The 26,411-nt window shown below is 25.8% G+C and overlaps 4 protein-coding genes across 4 annotated transcripts; 2 read left to right on the top strand and 2 right to left on the bottom strand.

Moving 5' to 3' along the window:
* Window positions 1-680: 680 nt before the first annotated feature.
* PADL01_0007900 (clathrin heavy chain,putative) lies at window positions 681-1,435 on the top strand (the record flags this gene model as incomplete). The annotated part of the gene is made up of 3 exons (XM_028680325.1): window positions 681-726; window positions 900-969; window positions 1,219-1,435. The coding sequence occupies 3 exons, from the start codon at window positions 681-683 to the stop codon at window positions 1,433-1,435; spliced, it is 333 nt and encodes a 110-aa protein (XP_028541103.1).
* A 3,726-nt stretch (window positions 1,436-5,161) lies between these two features.
* Window positions 5,162-17,720, top strand: PADL01_0008000 (erythrocyte membrane protein 1, PfEMP1, putative; the record flags this gene model as incomplete). Its single annotated transcript, XM_028680326.1, has 2 exons — window positions 5,162-16,138; window positions 16,785-17,720. 2 exons carry the CDS (start codon window positions 5,162-5,164, stop codon window positions 17,718-17,720), a joined length of 11,913 nt encoding a protein of 3,970 aa, XP_028541104.1.
* Window positions 17,721-18,483: 763 nt separating this feature from the next.
* On the bottom strand, window positions 18,484-23,427 carry PADL01_0008100 (aminophospholipid-transporting P-ATPase, putative; the record flags this gene model as incomplete). Its single annotated transcript, XM_028680327.1, has 4 exons — window positions 18,484-18,576; window positions 18,703-18,777; window positions 18,903-23,220; window positions 23,378-23,427. 4 exons carry the CDS (start codon window positions 23,425-23,427, stop codon window positions 18,484-18,486), a joined length of 4,536 nt encoding a protein of 1,511 aa, XP_028541105.1.
* A 1,977-nt stretch (window positions 23,428-25,404) lies between these two features.
* On the bottom strand, window positions 25,405-25,977 carry PADL01_0008200 (raf kinase inhibitor, putative; the record flags this gene model as incomplete). Its single annotated transcript, XM_028680328.1, has 1 exon — window positions 25,405-25,977. The coding sequence occupies one exon, from the start codon at window positions 25,975-25,977 to the stop codon at window positions 25,405-25,407; it is 573 nt and encodes a 190-aa protein (XP_028541106.1).
* Between the last annotated feature and the right edge of the window lie 434 nt (window positions 25,978-26,411).

Raw genomic sequence — 26,411 nt, forward strand, 5'->3', positions numbered from 1 at the left:
AAAAGAGAGAGATATGATTCTACTGAATCTACTTGTGATATCACTAATTATGAAGATGATTTAAATAGAGCCATTGAATTTGCACGAAATTAGATAACAATGATGTATGTATTTTAGGTAAGGCACAATTAAAATTAAATAAAATTTATTGATTCCATTGATAGTTTTGTGAAATCAAATTAATCCAGAAGCATATAAAGAAAGTTATAGAAAAATGTAAAGAAATAATTTCATGAACATTTATACATATTAAATACTTTAAGAGGAACAGAATTCCTTGAAAGATGTATTAGTTGATTCCGAGTTATTATATGCATATGCAATTAAAAAAAAAATGAAAATGAACAAATTTATAATACTACGAATTCAGCAATTTAACAATAATTGGTGATAGGTTATTTAAAGAGAGATATGAAGTAGCGAAAATATTATATAGTAATTATACAAATAATCAAAAATTAACTGCATGCTATTTGAAATTAAAAGAATATGCACTAGCAATTGAAGCAGCTAAAAAGGCAAAAAAGTTTAAAAACATGGAAAGAAGTCAATTTTAAATTTGTGTAAAATATAAACAATTAAAATATGCACATACAGCTGGATTACAATTAATTAATGCATGCAGATCATTTAGATGAAATTATTAAAATATATGAAAAGAAAAATATATCAATGAATTAATGAATTTTATTAGAAATGGTCTAAATAATGAAAGAGCACATGTTGGTATATATACAGAATTAGGTATTTTATATGCAAAATATAAACCAGAAAATTAATGGAATTTATAAGAAATTATGCAAATAAAATGATACTAGAAAATTAATTGATGTATGTGAAAATGAATATTTATTAAAAGAAGCTGTATATTTATATATATCTATGATGAAATAATTTAGCTGTAGATACTATTATTAAACATTCACCACCAGCATATACTGCCGATACATTTATGCAAGTTATACATAAGTAACTAACAGTGATATTATACATAAAGTTATTGATTTCTATATTGAAGAGCATCCATTGAATTTATATAATATTAAAAATTTTAGAAAATAAAATTGATAATAATAGATTAGTACAAACATTGAAAAAATCAAATAATTTACCTTTGATACAAAAATATTCTAGAAGATATACAAGCACAAAATATTACAGCAGTTAATGAAACATTAAATGAAATATATTTACAAATGATGATTATATAAGCTTAAGAAATTCTATAGATGAATATGATAATTTTAATCAAACGAATTTATTGAATAAATTAGAAAATCATAAACTTCCAGAAATGAGAAGAATCGCTGCATTGTTATATAAAAAGAATAAGAAATATAAAGAAGCTATCAACTTATCCAAAAAGAAAAACAATATAAAGATGCTATCGAAATTGCAAGAGTTTCAAAAAATAATGTATATATTGAAGACTTAATAAATTATTTTATTGAATCCAAAAATAAAGAAGCCTTTTGTGCATGCTTAATAGTATGTTATGATCTTTTTAAAACCAGATTATATATTAGAAATTGTATGGACTAGTGGATTTAAAGATCAAGCTATGTTATATTTTATTCAAATTATTATGATTATACAAATCAAATAAAAAAATGAAGAAACAAATTGAAGATATGGAAAAAGAAAAAAAATGAATAAATCAGCTCCTAATGATTTATTCTGCTATGAATAATCAATTAATTATTCATTAAATAATAATCTTTCCATTATGCCTCCCACAAAATAATTTTATGTCAAGTAATTCTTTTGACAAATATGACATGTTTAATAATAATACACATTTTTAACATATAAAGGAAAACATTAACATATATATATATATATATATATATATATATATATGTATATATATGTTTATTTTTTTCAATAAATATTTATTTTTTTAACTTGTGCATAAAATATTAAAAAAAAAATTATTTTTCATTATTAACGTATATTTTATTTTTATCTTTTTTTTCCATTTTAATAGTAAAATGATTATAACTTATTAAATTTAAAAATAACATATATTATAAAAAATAAAAAAATAATAAACATTTATTTTTTTCAAGTGACACCATTGTGTTTTAAAGGTGATAAATAAATAAATGTATATATATTATATTTTAAATGGATATTTGTATATTTTATTTTAATATGAAGACAAATTTTTCTTTAAAACAGACAATTGTATTTTAATTTTGGTCGTATTATTTCAATTTCTAAATTAATTATATATTTATATTAATTTTAATGGTTTTATTTTTATGATTAATAATTCTGGAAGAATATTATTTTCTTATTTTACATTATATTGTTTATTAAATTTTTGTTATTTATTTTAATTTACATTATATATATATTCAATACCCTTATATACTACTTTTATTTTATTTATTTTTTTTTTTTTATGTAAATAATGAATTGAATCACCAATATACAACACATATACAAAATACAAAACCTAGAAGAAAATATATATCATTATGCGAATATGATATATATCCATCTAATTATGAACATGACCCCGAGATAAAAATGTAATGAAACTATTCAAACAATATAAAGAATACATGATCAAACAACCACAAAAACGTAAACAACAAAGCGATAGAGATATGGAAAAATATATTTCAAAAGATAAAATTGAAAAGCAATTATCAGAAACATTTTCAGCATTACAAGCGGATATAACTACGGAGTATATACCTATTTGCATTTGCGAAAAATCATTAACAGATAAAGTTGAAAAACTTGTTTGAAATGTGAAAGAAATTTAGAAGGTGTAGTTCAAGTATTGGATTTTGTTTGTGCTATTGGCATAACAAAAATTCTACATAGAGTTATTTCTACAGATTCAAAAATCGGTCTTGATGTAGCTAGGAAAATAGCTCTTGAGGAATTAGAAGTAATACTTGCTATATCTCAATTAATTTTTAGTAAACTAAAAGGCACAGTTTCTTCAGTAATTTTTTCTAATCCCACTCATTTGGTTTACTCTATTCAGAATGCATCAACTGTAATGTGCTACAGTGCAGGTCGTTTAACGTTTACAGGAACTATATGAACTGCTACATTTATGGAAGCATCTAAAGTCTTCCTATAAGTACGAGAAGCTCCCTATTTTTCCGGAATAGCTGCTGAAACTTATCAATTTGCTAAATTAACAAAACCTATAGCAATATTATCAGAACATACAGTTTTTTAATTTATAGTAGTAGTTTGTATTACTCTTATATTTTTAATTATTTTTTTAATATTACGATATCGAAGAAAAAAAAATAAAATAAAATAATGCAGAAAAAAATCCAATATATGAAATTATTAAAACAATAGTTATTTATTACAATGATATTCAAATTGATTTAATATATTGTGAAATGTTTGATTTCATATATAACCATGTTATGATTATTGAGTTTTTTTAAAATATGAGATTTTTATATTTCAGTTTTTTTTTTTTTTTAATTATTTTATTTATATGTGATAATTAAATTATTTAATATATATAGATACCTATATATGGTTAATATATATAATTTTAATATATTACGTAAAAATTTAACGTAACAGGTATTTATTAAATAACTTATATAAATTGTTTTATAAAGGAATATATAATAGAACAAATATAATGTATATTATATATTATATTGTGATTATTATTTTTAATATTAATATTATAAGAAACGTATACTTCAAAAATGCCATTATATTTATATAATATATATTAATATATATATATATTGTTTGACAATTATATTCTTTAGGAAACTTGTCGTATTATATAGGTTATAATCCATATATTTATTTATATATCGGTTTCATTTATTATATATCTTGTTATGTTTTATTTTTCATTAGAAATAAAAGAAATATAGTGAATATAATAACTACATAGAATACATAAGGAACTAACAAAGATATTAATAGAACAAATAAATGAAATATACAAAAACCTAAGAATTAACCAATAAAAACAAAATCAAAAAAAAAAAAAAAAAAAAAAATGGATACATATATTTCTATTATTATAACCATAATGTTTTTGTTTCTTTTTTTTTTTTTTTTTTTTTTTTTTTTGTTTGATGCTGTTTTTGTAGTTTAATTTCCTTTTCATGTTGTATTATATATATAGCGTTTTATAATTATTATTATATAATATATTGTATATTAATTTATATATAATTTCATAATTAAATTATTTATATGTTATAAAAATAAAATATTTGAATATTATGTTAACAAATAAATAAATGTATATATATATAGAAATATATATTTTAATTTCCATAAAAGATTTACAAAAAAAAAATATATATATATAAAAACAAAAAACAAAGATAATAATAATAATTATATATTTTTTCTTTTATTATATTATCTACAACATGTACTACATATATATAATTGTTTTAGGATAGATACAAAACAAATATATATTTACATTATTAAATAAATATATGTATTTATAATTTTTTATTTTATTTTATTTTATTTTATTTTTTTTTTTAATATGATACGTATTTTAATATTATATGTATTTTTATATCGTATGTAATTCAATATCATATATATTTTTTTCCATCAAAAGTATTCTTTCATATATATATATATATATATATTTATATTTATATAATTTTAATATGAAACGTATTTTTTCAAACATATATATATATGTATTAAAAAACATATATTATTTTTTTTTAATATAAAAAGTATTCTTATAAATATATATATATATATATATATATATATATATATATATACCAAAATAGAATAATACAAATATATATAGAAATATATACACAACTATATATAATAATATATATAGAAATATACTATAATAAAAAAAAAAAAAAAAAAAAAACATACAAACAAACAAAATATAGTATAAAAAAATATATATATGAATATATCAAAATGGCGAACGAAAAAAGAGGCACGAAAAAACTTAAATATCTAATATATTTCAAATGTTGGAGATAAAAGTATGTATGTTTTCCACTATATTTGACACTATATATGTAATGATATAAACGTATGGTTGATACTATGTATGTTTGTCACATATGGCACGTATTACTAACATTACACTATATATAAGACATATTAACACATATAAACACATGTATTACCTCAAATAATTTTTGTTGTTGCAAAAATGGGTAACGAAACATCTACGTCGGGTAGAGAAGCCTTTGACAAATATAAATCTATATTACCAGGTGATGCGCAATCATGGCTACATTGGGACTATATTGTTTACTTAAGAAAAATTATTGAGGAAAATGAACCATGGAAAAATCAAGATTTTTTGAATCTTTTAAGGATTATCTTGAAACATGTTCCAAATCCAGAAGAACAAAAATTTTGTTATTGGATTAAGATACAAAAAGAAATATTCGACGCAGTAATGAAAAACCATAACCATGTGTCTTACACGTGGGAAGATCATGCACATGGTGTACTAAAAAATTCTAATAAAACACAAAGGTTTATGTCGTTAAATTGTACTAAATTAGACAAAAACGAGAAAGATACTAAAACACCTATAAATGGATGTAATTTTAGTACTGTAGAACTTAGTACATGTTTTCCTTTTCGTCGTAGAAATATATATTTAGATGGAATAGAAAGTCATGTTGATAATATAACGAGATTAATATCCTTAATGAATTCTGCCATTACAAAGGCCAGTATGATTTTTGGTATTATGGCTACTTCTCTAGGAACAAAAGCTAAACAAGAGATTTATCATTTGAGGAAAAAAGGAAAAGCAGATGATGAAATTTGTAAGATTATGCAACGCAATTTTGCTGATTACAAAGATCTTTTTGATGGAAAAGATATAGTTTCTTACAAAAAATCAAGGCAATTACAATGTAAATTAAAAAAAATACATGACAAGTTACAAAATGAATTAAACGATGAACAAATTTACCATAGATTATGGAACACGCATTTTAAAAACCCAACTGATGAATTATTAAAAGATATAAAAAATGAAGATGCACAAACATGTCAGTTATATAATGAATCACAAACAAAACCTCAATGTATACGTTTTTTAGAAGAATGGTTCGAGGATTTTTTAAAACAAAAACAAAATATCCAAAATCATATAATACATACATGTATTAATAAAAAATCTAAATCAATACATTTGTTTGATGGTGTAAATAGTGAAGTAATGTGTATAGCTTATTGTAAGGGTTATACAGATTTTCTACAAAACTATAAATCTTGTTATCAAACATATCTTAAAAAATGCACAGAAAATATTATAAATTCAACAAATAATGGTAGTAAAAGTAATGGAGAATCAGTTGCAGAGGCTGAAATAAATGCGACATTAAGACAATTAAAGAATAAACTAAAATGTCCAATAAATATTTGTGGAGATCATATAGTTGATTTATCACCATATTTTGACCTAAATGATCGTTTTTTTCCTTTACATAAAGGTTACATTTGCGGGTGTCAAAACAACAGTGGTAATAACAATTACAAACGTTTGTTCAATAACGGTGGCCACTATACCAACCTAGAAACTATCCTGAACGAATTGAGTTTATGTTCGATGAATGATGATGATTTGGACGGAACAGTTGGTGGAAATGGAGAAAAAGTGGTTACAAAGAGTGGTATTGTAAAAGATATATGTGGTGTCAATTATTATGATTCGTTCATTACAAAACGGAAATTGTCAAACCCGTGCGGAAAGAATACTATAAAAGGTAAAACATGGATATGTGATGGAAAAACAGGTGAAGAACGACTTATGCATGAGTGGAAAAATAGAGCATGTATGCCTCCAAGAACACAAGTGTTATGCTTAGGATTTATGGGAAATAAAGAAAATCAATTTTATAATGATGCCGGCACCTCGATCGAAAGTAGCCAAAAACTTTTGACTGAAATGCTAGTTGCGGCCAAATATGAAGGCGAAAATATAAAAAAATTTTATAAAGGAAACACAAATAATGAAAAGACGAAATTATGTAACGCTTTGAAATACAGTTTTGCCGATTTAGGGGATATTCTTCGCGGACGAAGCATATGGGAAAACGGATATATCCAGAGGATGGAAAACAATTTAAGAACGATATTCCACAACATATATAATAATTTACCAAATGATAAAAAAGGTTTATATAATGATAATACTAAGAGTTATTATTATTTGCGAGAAACGTGGTGGAATACTAATAGAGAATATATATGGAGAGCATTACTATGTGGTGCAGGAATGAACACATATAATCGTTGTGGCGGTGTCATCCCAAATATCGACTATATGCCGCAATTTTTACGCTGGATAGCCGAATGGAGCGGTAATTTCTGTGAAGAGAAAAACACATACGACATAACATATAATCACATAGATAACGTAAAAAAAGATAAGAATATCGAATCTATGTGCAGAGGATGTAATGCAGATGGAGGAAATGAGTGCACTAATAGTTTTCCTAATGTTGGCCGTGCAGCATCAACTCCTACATGTTCAGAATGTAAAAGTACGTGCCAAAAATATAAAGATTGGGTACGAAATCAAAAAGGACAATATGATAAACAAAAGAAAAAATATGACGAAGAAATAATAAATGCACAAAATAAATCTAGTAAGTCATTACGAAGTTTACAAGGTCAATCCGTATATGGAATTAATGATCAATCAGTTACTGAATTTTTTAAAAAAATTGAAAAGGATTACCCTGATGTTAACAAATTTTTGGATGAAAGGTCGCAACATACTGGGTGTAATATAAATGTGGATCGGGTGGATTTTACAAAGGCAAATGATGAACACAATAATCCTTATAACCCATTTAATTTAAAACATAAACACTGTAAAACATGCGATGAACAAAAACATCTTCAAGATTTATTTGGAGAGAGAATGCTTGAAGGAGGAATGGCAGGATCACCTCCGGGGTATACGCCGCCATCACCGGCTCCGCCAACAAATGATAGTGGTGGAAGAAAAAGTCACCCACAGACACCACAAAATACTACCACTTCAACTACCACAAGTACTGCACAAACAAGACCTGATGCTATAAATAACGAATGTTATCGTGTATTAAAAGACATGTCCAATTATTGGAATTGTAATCAAAAAGATAACGCACAAAATATATCTTTTTGTAAACTAGAAAATGATAGTACATCGTCGGTAAACGACGAAGATTTTTCCACGTTATTCGAAAAATGGATAGAATTATTTTTAGAAGAATATAAAATTCTTAAGAATAAAATAGAAGAATGTAATAAAAATCAAAATGATTGCCCTGATGATTATTGCAAGTTAAAATGTTATTGTTTAAATAAATGGTTAAATAGAAGAAAAAAGGAATGGACAAAGCAAAAAGAATATTTCGAAATGAGTATGAAACCAAGCAATAATGCTCGAGTTGCAGATTTTGAAAATCTATATAACCTTGATGTTTATTTTAAGACACAATTTGAAAAAACATTTCTTAAGGCATTAGGTCAAGAAACAAGTTACCATGAACTACAATTAAATTCAGGAAAAAACGATCCTTTAAAACCAATATTAATAAAATCACAAGAATTGATTGATGAATGTATACGTAAATGTCCCAAAAAACTTGAATGTAGTGAAAAAGGGTTCAAGAACGAGTGGGAGTGCGACAAAACCACAATTGCAAAGGGTGGCGTAATTGGTGCCTCTGAGACTGAAATATGTTTAAAAAAAGGTGATAACAAATATGGACAAGCAAATATGGATAGAGTAGAAGACGTGTATCAATTTTATGACTCGTTCGAGGAATGGATTGATTATATGGAAAAATCAATAAATGAAAAAATGAAAATACTGAAAAACTCGTGTCATAGCACACATAGGTTGTCACGTGATAGTGGTAGTGGTAGTGCGTTGGATTGTGAAACGTGCAATGACGATTGTAAATGTTACGATACCTGGAAAGGTAATATCGAAAAACAGTGGGGAAAACTGCAAGGTTACTACGAAAACTACAAAAACAAAAGTGGTAATAACATGCAAGGTATTGAATTGAATGTTTTTTTGGAAGCATTATGTGAAACGAAATATGGCGAAAATAGTACTCAGGACGATATATGTACTAAACTTAAAGGTGACAAAAAAAATTTTGTTGAGGGATTATTAGATAAACACAAGGAAAATAATTCTAAAATATGTGATGTGTGCGAAGAAAAAAAGAAATATAACAAAAAGGTTGACGATAGTACATGTAGTAGAATTGTGGCTTATAGTGGTGTTTGTAATGTAAAATCATTCGATATAATAGAAGATAATGGAAACGAAAAAACAACATGGTCCTGTAAGAATAATAATAATAAAAAACCATCCCAAGATTTAGAAAACGATGTATGTGTCCCTCCAAGAGGACAAAAAATATGTATATCAAACATGTACAGAAGTCAAAATATAGTGCCTACTGCATTTAATGATACAACTAAAATGAAAGAAACATTAAAATCTGCAATAAAAAAAGAAACACAATTATTATGGGAAAATTTCGGATCAAAAGATAACGATAAAGCTTGTAGATTAACACATAGAAGTTTTAATGATTTCAAACATATGGTTTTAGGTGACAGCTTGTGGAAACCTGATAGTTTCAAGAAAATACATAATAAAATTAAAGAAAAACTTGAGCAATATAAAGACTCAAAAACTACTAATTCAAGTAAAACACCTGAGGAATGGTGGAAAAAACATGAAGCCGAATTTTGGAATGCTGCAAAATGTGGGATCAAAGAAAGTGGTACACCTAAGGCCACTGGTTTGGAATGCCCCCGACTCATTAATGATGATGATCAATTTGAATGGTGGGCAAAAGAATGGTCGGACGATTTTTACGATAAAAGAAAAGAATTGGCGGGACAGGTGGAAGACAAATGTAGTGGTGGTAAGAATAATTGTAATGGTACTAATACGATAACTGATGCAACGTGTCAATCCAAATGTACCCAATATAAAAGTTTTCTTACACTTAAACGGAAAGAGTGGACAAAAAATTTCCAAGCATATTTAAAAGAACAAGAAACGAAGAACCCTGATAAATATTCGGAAGAAATATTCTATTTATTAAACCCTTGTACTTATCAGAGTTGTGACAAAGCATATATTACAGCATTATTAAGTGAGACTAAACAATATGGAGATAAAGAAAAAATATGTAATTGTGACAAATCACAAACACAAGAGACAGATGATCCGTGTGATAATAAATTTGAACATTACGGTTGTTCTCCAAAAAAGTTTGATAAAAATATTTGGAGTAGTACATATGTGAAAAATCCTAAAGATCGAGGTAAAGTTTTTGCTCCTCCAAGACGTAACAGTATATGTATCGGGTGGTTATTCTCTCCAATTAGAGAAACAAATAAAGATAAAACCAAAGGTGAATTGAAACAAAAAATTATGGACGCAGCAAAAGGGGAGTCTCACTACTTACACAAGTATTACACAAGTATCAGCGGTAGCCAAGCTGATAGCGCCCCCACATCACCCCCACCTGGATATTGTGATGCATTGAAACGTTCGTTCGCAGATATTGGAGATATGGTTAAAGGTACAGATATGTGGATGGCGGGGTATTCTCCGCTCGTGGAAAAAAATATATACAATATATTTGCAATGACGGATGTTGGTGGTAAAACACCTAGTGAGGAACAAATCAAAGAGGATCGAAAAAAATGGTGGGATCAAAATAAAGGTGCCGTGTGGGAAGCAATGAATTGCAAAGACAATAATTGTGGATCTACCACCCCAGAGGATGACAAGAAACCTCAATTTTTGCGATGGCTAGAAGAATGGTCCGAACACATGTGCGAAAGGAAAAAAAAACATATGGATGAATTTGAAAAATTGTGTAATGATGGAAAGGACGTCGAAAAAGATAAAAATTGCAGCAAAGGAAGTGAACATTGCAAACAACAGTGTAATAGATATAATAGATGGATAACTACCCATAAAAACGAATGGTTAGGCCAAAAATCTAAATACGAAGTAATATTGAATGATAAGTTCGATGAAAATTATGATGATTTTAAACAACATATAAACGGTAATGCAGATGCAAATACATATATAACATCCAAGAATGATAAATGCAAAAACAGTGGTGGTAACCATATAAATGTTGATGAAGTGTTCAAAAAAATAGATAAAGATTATAAAGAATACGAACCCTTCTGCACAACGTGTCGAATCAACGATATAGCTGAAAAGGCAAAAGAGAATACACGTGTTAATCCATGTGGAGATAAAAGTGGCAAACATGTGCGTGTGAAACAAGTAGCAAAAGAGAAACAAAATGATGCAAATCAACAAATGAAAACAAATAGTGTCAATGGTAGTGGTGAGAGTAAGTTGAAAGCAAAACCAGAGGAAGGTGAATATAAGCATAACGGTAATGCAAGTACATTGAAAGATATATGTAGTATAACGTACAAACATTCTAATGATAAACGTACATATAATAGTGATTATAAAGGTCCTTGTACAGGCAAAGGTGAAACTAAAAAAGACAGATTTTCCATAGGAAAAAAATGGGACACAAAGAACGATGTCAATCCAAAGCATAGTGATGTATTATTTCCTCCAAGAAGATTAGATATGTGTACTTCGAATTTAGAAAATTTAGATGTGCATAATGCCACCGGATTCAAAGATGGCAATAAAGTTAATAACTCTTTTTTGGGGGATGTGTTATTGACAGCAAAAATTGAAGCAGAAAACATAAAGGAACTCTATGAAAAAAATGATGGCAAAATTGGTCTAACTGACACAAAAGACCAAGAAACTGTATGTCGTGCTATGAAATATAGTTTTGCAGATATTGGGGATATTATAAGAGGTCGAGATTTGTGGAGCAGAAACCATGATATGAAGAATCTAGAAGATAAGTTGAAAGAAATTTTTAAAAAGATTAAAGACAAACATCCTGATGGTGCTAACAAGTATTCTAATGGTGCCACTGAAACCCCCCAGTATAAAACACTACGTGAACATTGGTGGGAAGCTAATAGAGACCAAGTATGGCAAGCAATGTTGTGCGTAAAAATCAACGGTACTAATGTTCCATGTGGTACTACTACCACTCCTTTTGACGATTATATCCCCCAACGGTTACGATGGATGACGGAATGGGCCGAATGGTATTGCAAGGCACAGAAAGTGGAGTATGACAAGGTGATGAGTAAATGTAAGGATTGTACGAGTGGAATATGTGCAAAATGTAAAGATTGCCAAGAAGCCTGTGGAATATATAAAGATTTTATTAATAAATGGAAAGAAGATTGGAAAAAACAAAAAAACAAATACGAACAATTATACAGAGAAGCAAAAAGTAGTGGTAGTGGTGCTACTGATGAAAATCAGAAATATCTTGATGAATTTTTACAAAGATTACGAACAGCACAAAATGGGAATAAAACATATGAAAGTGCTGCAGGGTACGTGCACGATATACTTAAAGATACAGGTTGCGAGAAACAAAATGAATTCTGCGAAAACAAACCTGATGGTACTAACAACGACAAATATACATTTCGTACTCAACCTAGTGGTTATGATACCGCGTGCGGGTGCGATAGTAAGACGCCATGTGATGTGGTGAAATCACTTTTGGAGGGTAAAGGGGGAAATGACAATATAGATAGTTGTAATCCAAAAATAACAAGTGGAAATCAGCAACCTCCTGAATGGAAGTGTGGTAAAGACAAAATTGATACGAAATATGGTGATGCATGTATGCCTCCTAGAAGACAAAAATTATGCGTACATAATTTAGAACAAGAGAACGAAACAAAAACATCAAAGGGATTAAAGGAAGCTTTCATTAAATGTGCTGCAAAAGAAACGTTTTTTTTATGGCATAAATATAAAACTGATCATAGTAGTGACGCCGCAAAATTAAAAGAAGAAGGAACTATCCCTGAAGAGTTTAAAAGAGAAATGATGTATACGTTAGGAGATTATAGAGATTTATGTTTAGGAAAAGATATGGGTAACGATGTTACTAAAGTAAATCAGAAAATAACTGCTGCCTTGAAAAAACTTAAAAAAAGTGATGACACAGAACGTACAAATTGGTGGAAAGAAATTGAGAAAGATGTATGGAAAGGAATGTTATGTGCCCTATCACATGATAGCACAGAAAAAAAAGTGGAAGATAGTGTTCTACAAAAAATCGAAAAACAAAACGACTACAACAACGTGACGTTCGGTGATGGTAAAACCACTGGTGTGAAGTTATCCACTTTTGTTGAGCGGCCTCAGTTCCTCCGATGGATGACCGAATGGGGGGAACACTTTTGTAAAGAACACAAGGCGCAGTTGGAGACACTAAGTCAGGAGTGTACGGGGTGTACTACCACTGTTACGAGTGGCACAACAACATGTGTAGATGTTAGTAAATGTACGAAGTGCAAAGAACACTGTCCAAAATATCAAAAATTTATTAATGAATGGAAAGGACATTATAATAAACAAAGTGGGAAATTCAAGGCAGAAAAAGGTAATTCTGAATATAGCGTTGATAGTGACGTAGAAAATTCATCAAATGCTCGAGAATATTTAAAAAAAAAATTAGAAAAAATGCAATGTACAAAGAATGGAACTAGTCAAAAATGTGATTATAACTGTATGAATGAAGAGTCATCACAACAAACACAAAAACAAGCAAGTGGTAATGAAAAAATGCCAAAATCGTTAGATGAATACCCAACTGAGGATTATAAAACTAAGTGTTCTTGTCCTAAGCCGGAGGCGGGGAAACCAAACCCTGGTAAGTCACAGGACACCGCTGGTAAAGGACAACCGCAACAACCACTAAAACCTGCAGGACGTAGTAATTCTCCGTCTAGCACGATTTACTTTAATCCACATGGAGCACCAGCACATATTGACGTCACATTTAATAGTAACACGTCTCCTACTACTCCCTCGTCTAACCAGGGTAATCCCTCGGCTAGTGACCCGGCTGCTGGACCCCCACCCCAAAATGGTGGTACTAGTCAAACTGGTGGTAAAGATCCAAATAGTGGTAGTACTTCCTCTTCTTCTTCTTCGTCGTCATCATCATCATCCAGTAGTTCTAGTAGTAGTATTAGTAGTAGTAGTGGTGGTAGTATTACACCACAAGATGGTGCAGCTAGTGGTACACCTGGTGGACAGTTATCACCTGGACAGTCGCAAGCATCAGCAAAACCTCCAACTAAAGGACGATATATTACCGGAGGTTCAACGTGGCGTCCAGAATACAAAGGGGATGGAAAAATAGATACAACACTTAACACAAATAGCACATATATTTATAGTACTTCCACAACATCTCCTGAACCTACCAAAACCAAAAATATAGCTAAACCTTCTACTTATCCTATGAATTGTGCAGAACAAGCTGCGGATCAATTAAGGATGGATGCGGAAAATTCTTTAGATACGGACACTAAACTAAAAGGAACAAAAGCAGAAGATGTATATGAACAAAAAACGGGTACCAATGGTGATACTACATGCGAAATTAAAAACGACTCATCATCTGGACAAAGTTATAGCTGTGATGGAAATACAAATGGAAATCCGTTTGATGATATAGACAAATGGGATTTCCCTAATGCAACAAATAGTGTATTCGATGCTTATATATGTTCGCCTCCAAGAAGGAAACATATGTGCACGAAACTATTAGAAGAATTAAATACAACAACAACCACATCAGATGAATTGTTCAAAGAAGTATTGCGTACAGCAGTAAAGGAAGGAAAACATTTGAAAGAACAATGGGAAAAAACGCAAAATACAACGAAAAAAAACCAAATATGTGATGCTATGAAGTACAGTTTTGCCGATTTGGGAGATATAGTAAGAGGTACAGATAAATATAAAGGTACAAATGGTACTAATAGTGGTATTAATAGTTCAAAAATTCAAGAAAATGTAAAAGCTATTTTTGGAAAAATAAAAAACGAAAATAGTATTGAATCGAAATATCCTGATGATACATCTGATTTTCATAAATTACGTTCCGCCTGGTGGGATGCTAATAGAAAGGACGTATGGAAAGCTATAACTTGTTCTGCACCAGATAATGCTTATTTTAAGAAAACAAATACAGATGGAACAGGAATTCAAATTATAACTTTGTCAGAACATAAAAAATGTGGACATAATTCAGAACCTCCTGTTGACGACTATATCCCACAACCTTTTCGATGGTTAACTGAATGGTCAGAATATTTCTGTAAAGAACTAAATAAAAAACTGGATGAAATGAAAAAAGAGTGTGTTGAATGTAAAGATAATGATGGGAAATGTAAAAATGATACAAATGGAAACATATGTGAAAATTGCGAAAAAATATGTAAATCGTACAGTGATTTTGTTGATAAATGGGAAGAGAAATTTAGGAATCAAAATAATAATTATAAACAATTGTATATGAAAAACACAATTACCAGTAGTAGTACGAATATGGATAATGATGAGAAGTTTTTGAAAAAAATAAAAGTAACTTGTAATGAACCTAATTCTGTTGATAAATATCTTGATAAAACGAACAATTGTAAAAATTTCATATTTAGTAATAATAGAAATTCCATTTCTGGCCGTATGTACGCTTTTCAAACATATCCCCAAGGGTACTACAAAGCTTGTAAATGTAAGGAAATTTCATCTAATAATACAGCTGGAAGTAGTGGAGGATGGTTTAATTTCGGGTGGCCAACATTTCTTATACCAAGATTCAAATGGATGAATAAAATGGGTGTTGGATGGCTACAACCGAGAATACCTCCATTTGTTCATCCTATGAATATTGCAAATCAAGTTGCCGATACCGTTCTATCAAAACAAGAAGCTGTAAAAGAAGCTACACAAACAATAAACAGTACCGTGGACAATGTTTCCAAATCTATAAAAACGACAGCTCAACAAGCACAGGAGGTGCTAAAAAACATATTGATCCCTGGAAATACTCAACAGAATGATACCTCAACTCATAGTACTACGCCCATAACTCCAAACCAACCAACACCTGAGCCCCCTATAAGCTCTAGACCTGAAATATACGTTCCAGCAACAAGTTTAGGCCTCTTCATTCTAGGATATGTTCTCTATAAAGTAAAAAAAAAATAAAAACATATATCTGTGTAGTAGTATATATGTGGTCTTTTATATGTTATATATATATATACATTATATTTTTTTATATATGTAATTATATTGAAAAAGAAAAATAAATAAAGAAATTAAAATATATTAAAAGTTTCAAAATTTTGTAAAATTAAAAATATAAGGAAAAAAAAAGGCAATAAAGATTTCAGAAACTCACAAAAAAAAAATAAAATAAAATAAAATAAAAAAATTTAATAAAAATATATATATATATATATATATATATATATAATTTAATTAAAAGAAAAAAAAAAAAAAAAACAATAAAAAAAAAATGTATATGTATATATATTTGCATGCACATGATATAAAAATGGTTTATGTTACAAAATATATACATACATATATACATACATATATAAATACATATATACATATATATATAAATACATATATACATACATATATAAATACATATATACATACATATATAAATACATATATACATACATATATAAATACATATATACATACATATATAAATACATATATACATACATATATAAATACATATATACATACATATATAAATACATATATACATATATATGTACATCCACAATCACATATATATATTTTTTTCTTTTCATAGTGGAGAAGTCCTATTAGAAGTAAACGTCATGTCGACGATATTATCCGGATATTAGAAATGTCACAAAACGATTATGGAATGCCTGATAAGGCATCCACCAATAGGTATATCCCATATGGTCGATACAAAGGCAAAACATACATATATGTCGAAGGAGAAGAAACGGATGACTATATTCGTGACATATCTTCCTCTGATATTACTTCTTCGTCCGAAAGTGAATTTGAAGAACTGGATGTAAATGACATATATCCATATAAATCGCCTAAATATAAAACTTTGATCGAAGTGGTACTAAAACCAAGCAATAAAACATATGATGCAGAAAATACACATATAGATAATGTAGTGGATACTAGCTATATACCAAGTGTTAAATATAGTGACAAACATAGTGATATACCAAGTGATATACGAAGTGGTAATACAAAAAGCGTAACAACAAGTGACATCCCCACCAATAAACCTACAGATGAAGAATGGAATCAGTTGAAACATGATTTTATTTCACAATATTTAAAAGATTTACCAAATGGGATGGATCATGAATTACCTAATGAAAATACCGTTGATGACAATATGTATAAGGATACACAACCTAATATTACACACGATAGTATGGAAGAAAAACCTTTTATTACACAAATTGAAGATATATTTCTTGATAATAGTCGTGAAGAGATTACTTATAATATAAATTGGAATGTTCCAAAAAATACACAGATATATTCTAACATTACACATACGCCTAAAAAAAATAGTTTATATAGCGGAGCTGATTTAATTAATGATTCATTAAATGGCAACCAACATATTGACATATATGATGAGTTGCTCAAACGAAAAGAAATTGAATTATATGGGACAAAGCATCCAAAAAATACAGGTTTTAATCGTGTTTCCAGTATAAGTAATAAAAATCCATTAGAAAACTAAAATGATTTATTTCATAAATGGTTATATTGTCACAGAAGTATGATATATGAGTTGAATAATAAACAATAGTAGTTAACGTATTATGGTCATACATATAACCATAATAATATGGATGATATGTCCAAGTTAACAAATGTTTCAATGATAATTATTATAAATCAACACAATAATAATATTTCTTTTGTTGGATGGAATTCATAATAATATTAGAGAAAAGTATAAAAAAAAAAAGAAATATAATTTTCGAAAAAAAAATGAGCAACTTGAATATGATGCTAGGGACTCTTCCTATTAATTTTAAAGAAGCACCTATTCGTTTATAAGATGTATGGAATATATAAAACATGGTAATTTTACTATTATGTAGTGAACCCGTTTTTTGAACATTTATCCATAGGATATATGATATGTAAATATTTATCATTTATTTTTAGGAATTATTTAAATATTCATATTTATATATTACAGTTATGATTTATATATAACTTTTTATTTTTTCTTATATAAATTATCAATATTAATAATTATTTTAAACTTTTTTTTTTTTTAAATAATAAGTAAATAAACTAAATAATTAAAAGTTTTATATATATATATTTATTTATTTATTTATATATTTATGAACAAATAAAATTAATAATATTAAAAAGATTATTTAAAATATACATATATATATATATATATATATATATTTATTTATTTATTTATTTATTTATTTAATTTTACAAATATGTTAATAAAATATAAAAACGGAAATTATTATTTAAATCATATTATCTTGTTTTCTAATTAATTGTATACATGCAGGGTCTGCTTCACTAAATGCATATCCTAATGATTTTGATTTTTCAATTCTCTAAAAAAATAAAAAATAATGAAAATATATATAAAATACGTAAAGATAAAAATGGTAATATATATATATATATATATATATATGTGTGATCCATTTATTTTACTATTTATTTTTTTTTTCCCTTACAATATCATCATCCTTATCTAATTCATTCAACTTTAACTGATCAATAACATCGTTCATGCCTATTTTTGCATTTTCCTAAAAAGGTACAAATATAAACATATATATATATACAAAATTATACAGGAAAAAATATACCAATACAATATTCAAAAACTATATAATATTTTAATATTTTATATTTTTTTTTTTTTTATTATTACTTGATCTAATAATAAATGATATATCTCTGGGTTGAAATTTCTCTTGTACACTTTAAAAACATAATCTCTTAACAATGCTGTAAATAATCCCAATATAACAACGAGCCAAAAACGAAGTGACTGAACAAGATATACTATAGTTCCTAAAAGATGAATACTTCCTACACACATAAAAGAAAATGCAGTAACTAAGAGCACAAACGAAAATATACTTAAAGCAATACCACTAATGGGAAGTATATTTAAATAATAGGTTTCAAATAAAATTTTAAAATTAACAATTAAAACTGTTAAAAAATAAGTAGCACATCCTACGGTCCAAATGTCGTATGGTATTCCATCTGATGTAGGTATATTATAGTATGATAAAAAATATAAAGGTATTAGAAAAACAACTGATCCATGAAAAAGACTATTCATTACCCATGATATAAATGTTCTAATATTAAAATAATAATGATGTATACCTAATTTATATAAATTTGGTTTTTCCATTGCTGTATTTAAACTAATATCTTGATCTAACACAGCATGAATTACAACTGGTATAGCGGTAAAAAGGACATTAAATAAATGTAATAAAAATTCAAAATATATTTTTTGTCCTGAATATAAAGAAATCGAACCAAAAATAAATAATGGAAATATTAAAACCATATTTTTATAAAACATATATACCACTAATTTACTTATTCTTCTATATGATAATCTACCATGTACTAATAATAAATTTTTTAAAAATCGGAATTGGCTAATACCATAATCTGAAGAATTAAATGCTTGAACTCCTTCTTGTCCTCTTATACCTACTCCAATATTTGCTGTATTAATCATATTTCGGTCATTGGCACCATCACCTATAGCTAATGTAATTTTATTTAATAATCGATTAGCTGATGATACAATAGCTCCTTTTTGATATGGACTAACTCGACCACATATAACAGATGAACATTTATCAGCTAAATAAAAGAATTTCTTTTCCATTTTTTCACTTAATAATATATCAATAACAGAACCGTCCACAACTAAAACATAATTTAATGTATTTATTAACATATTGTATTTATCTGGATTAACTAATAAACCATTTTTTTTCTTATCACAAAAAAAGTTCTTTATAAAATTATTTCTAAAAAAAGGTTTTCTATTATCATCTTCAACATTATTATTTTCATCATCAAAATCATAATGTGGTATATTTAAAGATTTTTCAACCATTAAAATATCATCATCCATTTTTTTTATTAAAGCTTCTTCACTCTGAATATATTCTTCTGTATAAATGAATTGTTCTGAATAATTATCTATTAAATTTGCTGCTATACCAATATTCATAGCAGTTTCAATTTTATCACCTGTTAACATCCATATATGAATTCCAGCCATTCTTAAATCTTCAATGGTTGAACTAACACCTTCTTGTAACTTATCTTCTATACCAGTAATACCTTGTAATATTAAATCATTTTCAATATATTCAGCAACACTTTCTAATTTCTCTTCTCTATCTTTTATACTTAAAGAAGCCTCTTTATAAAGATGATACCATTCGGCAAAACTCTCTTCACTCAATTCTCTTTGTGCAATACATAAAGTTCGTAAGCCTTCATCTGCATACGTTTCCATATGTTCAATGGTTAATTCATCTACATCTGATCGTTTGGCTAATTTTTTTAAAATCATACTACCAGCTCCTTTACAAAATAGCATAATTTTGGAATTCTTACTATTTTTACAAGTAATAACTTCTGGTGTGCGTCCTTCATTATTATTATAAATAATATTGCAATTATTTTTATCATCACAAAAATTATCAACACTATTATTCTTGTTCTTATCCATGTTAAATGATTTAGAGTCTCTTACATTATTATGATCAGGATTTATTACTGGTATTCTACAAATTACACTACTCATTTTTCTTTTACTAGTAAATTCAATAGTTGCTAATGTATCAATTTCATATATTTTTCCAAAGATACTTATACCATACTTTCCTTCCCTTCTATATAAAAAGGTAATATCAAAATGCTTTGCTGCATTAACTAAAGCTTCTTCATCGGGACTACTGGATGAATAGGTAGTTACCCCCTCTTTATCCTTTTCACAAATAACAGCATGATTAATAGCTAGATGAAGGAAAAAGTTTATTAAATTTACATGATTAAAATGAGTTGGATCTTTTAAATGATTTATTATATCATTATCTATAATATTTACATGAGGTGTTTTCTTTTTAAATTTCATGGTTGGTTCCACAGGTATTTCTAAATTTTTCTTCTTCAAAATATTTCTTTTAATTTCGGTAAGTCCCTTTCCATATGAAATACCATTAATAGCACATTTTCGAAATTCCATGATATTACATGTTAACGTTCCAGTTTTATCTGAAAAAATATATTCGATTTGACCTAACTCTTCAATTAAACTAGATGTTCTTGGTACAGCATTAAAATATATATAATTTTTTTCTTTCGAATCTTTAAATGATATAACTCTAGATGAAATTTCTCGTTTTGTTTCATTACTCATAATTCCCAAACTACTAGATGAATATTGTTTATTATTATCATTAATATTTTGATGACTACTGTTATTTTTAACAGCCATACAATCACTTTTCATGTCCATATTATCTTCTTCTGTTTGATTTTCATCTATGTGTAATAAAGAGTTATCTGCTATTTTTTTTGATCGCCTTCGTTTTATAACATCTGCATTTGATGAAATGTCATCTTTCGGTATATTTGGAATTTCTTTTGGTTCACTAAATGAAGGAACATCTGCTTGTACTTTATGAATCATATTTTTATCACATGAAATAAAATACGCTTGAACCACTTTAACAAAACTCATGGTAACAATTAAACTAATAGGAACGAAATTTCCTGTAATAACTACCCATGAGAAAAAAGAAATTATTCCTACTATGTATGGTTTTTTAGCCTTTTCCAAATTAAAAGGCAAATATCTAAATCGATTTTTTCTAGATGAACTTACAATTATAGCATTATAATATGCAGAAATTAAACAAATAATCATTTGTATGACCCATATAATTATGGTCATTTTATTTGTTAATATTTCTAATTTACTTGTTTTTTTAATTGATTTTGAAGAATTCATTTGTATTTTTGTTTCTCTACCTACATATATAACAATTCCCATTATCCAATCGGTATTTTTTAATTTACATCCTCTTAATACAAATTGTTTTTCATCAAAAGGTATTCTTATATAATTATCATTTTTTAATATTTTATTTTCATCCATATCACCATCATCATCATCATCAATATAATTCTTACTATCACTTTTATTATTATTACTATTATTATTGTCGTTGCATATATTACTTCCGATAATACTACTACTCTTACTTAAATCTACACTAGATAACCTTTTTTTTCGATATTCTATTTCTTCCGTTGTTTTTTTTAATAATTCTTGTATACCAATATTTTCTACATCTATTTTCTTATCCTTTTCAAAATAAATAGTACCATACATGGTAGATAAATCTTTATTTGGTTTATCACTTAAAATAAAACCTTTTAAATTTTTCACTTTATCAATTGCAATATTTCTATCATTGCCTAATATATTAAATAAAAATGCATTAGCTTCTTTTACTTTTAAATTTGTTTCACCATCTAAACTAGAGGTTTCAACAAAGGCAATGCCATTTTTATGACTAGTACATAATAATAAGATATCTGCACAGAAAAATTCAGATCTTCTACATAAAATAATATCACCAGCTTTTATATCTTTCCATCTTTTTTTAACAGTACCTTCAATGTTTTCTAAATTTTCTTCATAATTATTAATATAATCATTAATATCAGTAATTTCATCATCATACATATCATCTTCATCATAATAATTTTCAGTACTACAAATCTTACGATTTCCAAAAATATATCTTTTTAATTTTTTAAAAATATTCTTCTTATTACTTTTCTCTTCATATATATTTTTTTCTTCTTCATTTACGATAACATAGCACATTCTATTATTTTCAATTTTATCTGTTTTATGCCTATTCCAATCTTCAAAAGCGTCTTTTATGGCGTTCGCTGTTAGCACAATTAGAAGGGGGAAAAAAACTGTAGGAATTCCATTGGTAGCAGTAAATTGAGGTATTACTTGTAATATACCAATGAAAAAAAAATACACATTTGATATCTTATGAAATTGTTCATACATATTTAAAAATATAAAATTAAAAACGGTATATTTAGACGTTATCACGGAATTGTTACAGGTCCTTTTGTTTTCCCCATTTATGTTTATTTTAATATCCTTATCATCTCTACAAAGATAAATAAAAAAAAAAAATAAATAAATAAATATATACATATATATATATAGCATCAAATACATGTACAAAAAAAATTATTGTTCACACTTTTTAGCATTTCTATACAACCATAATAAATTTAATTTACATATATTTATTTATAACTTACTCATTTTTTCCTTTTAAAAAGTTCAGTGTTTTCCTATAAACTAAGGACATGTTTCTCCTTTTACTTATTTTATACTTATAGCAATGTAAATATTATTTCTTCTTTTTTTGTTTTGTTTTATACATATACCTATATTTAAACATTTAAGGCATTTTTTTTTTTTTTTTTGAAATTTTTAACTTTAGAGATATCAAATTTCAAATGAAAATATATATATATATATTGATATTATATGTATACAATTTTCACTTTATATATTAAATCTTCAAGATATTCAAATAAAAAATTATACAAAAATTCAAAAAGGAAAATATACAAACAAATTATACAAAAACTTCAAAATGTATATAAAAGTGTTCACATATATATAACGTATATTATTATTCTTATCATTATTGTATATATAACAACACACAAAAAAAAAAAAAAAAAAAAAAAAGGAAAAAAAAATGAAATGAATTTAATTAGATATATATATATTATATATATGTGTATATTATGTTAGTTTCATATAAAAATTATTTCTATAAATCTTAAGACAATTTTTGGTTAATAATTTCATAATTTCTATTTGTTTTAAAATAACAATATAATATATATATATATATATATTATATGTTTTCGTTTTACAAAATTTATAAATAATAAAAGTAGGTTATATAAATATAGCGCAATAGGAATATATCAAAATATAAATATATATATATATTATAATAAATTCTAAAATACAAATTAAATTTTCCTTAATAAAAAATATATTATATATATACATAAAAAAAAATTAAAATGGATTAAATAATATTTCAAATATATATTCAATATATATATATATTATATATATATATATATATATTATATTTATTATAATATTTTTATGAAAAAAAAATATACGGAAAAAAAAATTTTTATTTCCAAAAAAAGAAAATTTTCTTTTTTTTTTTTCTTTTTTTTTTTTAGAATTTTAATTTTAATTTTTTTAATTTTTTATTTCTTTTAAATTTTATAAATTAACTTTTATATGTACCACATGTGAAATATGCATTTTTTAATTACAATAATAAAATTTATATATTATAATTTTTAATATATATATATATATATATATATATATATAATATATATATATCTAATATAAAAATACATATATATTAATTATATATATATAATATATCTTATATATAATATATAAAATATTTATATAAATTTTGTATGATATAATAAATATATATGAAAACACAAGTTTACAAAAATAAATAAAATAATATAAATATATTTTCACTATATTATTTTATTTTTTATAATTTAAAATTTTATTATTTTTTAAAATAATTACATTTTTTTTTTAAACATATAATTTTTTTTTTTTTTTTTTCTTAACACTTTATTTTTAGGGGTTTCATATAAAATCTATATATTTATTGAAAAAAAAAATTAATCGAATGTGTTTTCGTATAAAAAATAAATAGTGGGAGATTTTTTTTTATTTTTGCAAAAATGCTAATTCTATATAAAATCTATTATGATAATTTTTTCTTTATTTTAATTTTACAATAATGAAACCCAAAAAAAAACAAAAATAACATATAATAAATAAAATAATTAAAAAAAATGTATTATATATATATATATATGTATTTGTTTATTCATTTATAAAAATATTTTTTTCGTATTTATTTTAATTGCCTTATATTTAAATATGTTATTACCAAAATAGTTTTTTTATATGCTAATTATGTGATATGTTTTATATTCCCACAAATTACAATTCAAATAATTTTTTTGTAAAAATTGTGTACTTAGAAAATTCAAAAATGACATATGTATAACAATATAGTAAAATGGGTTTAAAAATGGTAAGTAAATATTTGATTTATATGAGAAATTAAAAAATAGAAAAAAAACAAAAAAAAAAAAAAGTAAATGAAAATATATTGTATGTGTAAAAATAATAATTATTATTATGATATAATGTCTATATATTTAGATACACATATTTGCTATTCATATAATTCACAAAATAAATATTTCTACCCTTCAATTTGACACCAATTATAACCTACAATTTTCATATTATTAATTTGAGCAATATTATGAACTGATTCATAATTGTTAAATTTTACTCTTGTAATATATTTTTCTCCTCTATAATGAGGTAAGCCTGTAATGTTATCTTTATCTTCTTCTTTTATTAAGGAAATAATAAAACTAATTCTATGTAAACCTGTACCCTTCTTAATAGATGGACCTACATATGGCAATATAGTTATACAATTTTTTTGAGTTCCCTTTATTAATTCTTTCGATTTTATACCTGATACCACCCAATGAACATATTCCTTACCATCTGGTCGTAATCTCGAAGGATAATCAGGATCTACCATGAATAAAACAAAACAATAACCATCTGGAGGTTCTTCTGAAAATTTTATATTTCTTGGTACACTTCCAGTTCCAGCAATATCTAAAACATTTCCGTGATTCACTTCTTTTCCTGCTTTAAAACTTATAAAAAGTTCTACGTTCAAATCAATATTATCATTTGGAAAAACGTGAGGTATAATTCTATCCTTTTTAAGTTCACTTATGGTAGGTATTGTCATTATATCAAACTTAAAAAAGGTATATATGTATATATATTTTTTATATGGAACAATTTTTATAGAAAAAAATATTCATTTATGCACTTCTTACTGTACAAATCAGAAAAAAATATATATAACTGTATAATATATAAACACTTTAAAATATATATATATATATATATATATAATATTATTATTATAGATCAAATACTTGTATAAATATTTATAATTTATTTTCATCACAAAAATTTTTTTTTTTTTATCCTTACATATATATATATAAATTATATTACAAACTCTACATATATAATTTTTAAATTTTACACTTCCAAAAATATATTCGACGTCTTAAAAGTTATTATATATATTTTATATATTTATTTTGCTAATTTTTTTATATAAAGACATCAAAATAAATATATGTTTATTTGGTTCGAATATGCTGTGTTCTT

This window comes from Plasmodium sp. gorilla clade G2, assembly GCF_900097015.1.
Source record: "Plasmodium sp. gorilla clade G2 genome assembly, contig: PADLG01_00_10, whole genome shotgun sequence".
In the NCBI taxonomy this organism is placed as follows: domain Eukaryota; phylum Apicomplexa; class Aconoidasida; order Haemosporida; family Plasmodiidae; genus Plasmodium; species Plasmodium adleri (nom. inval.).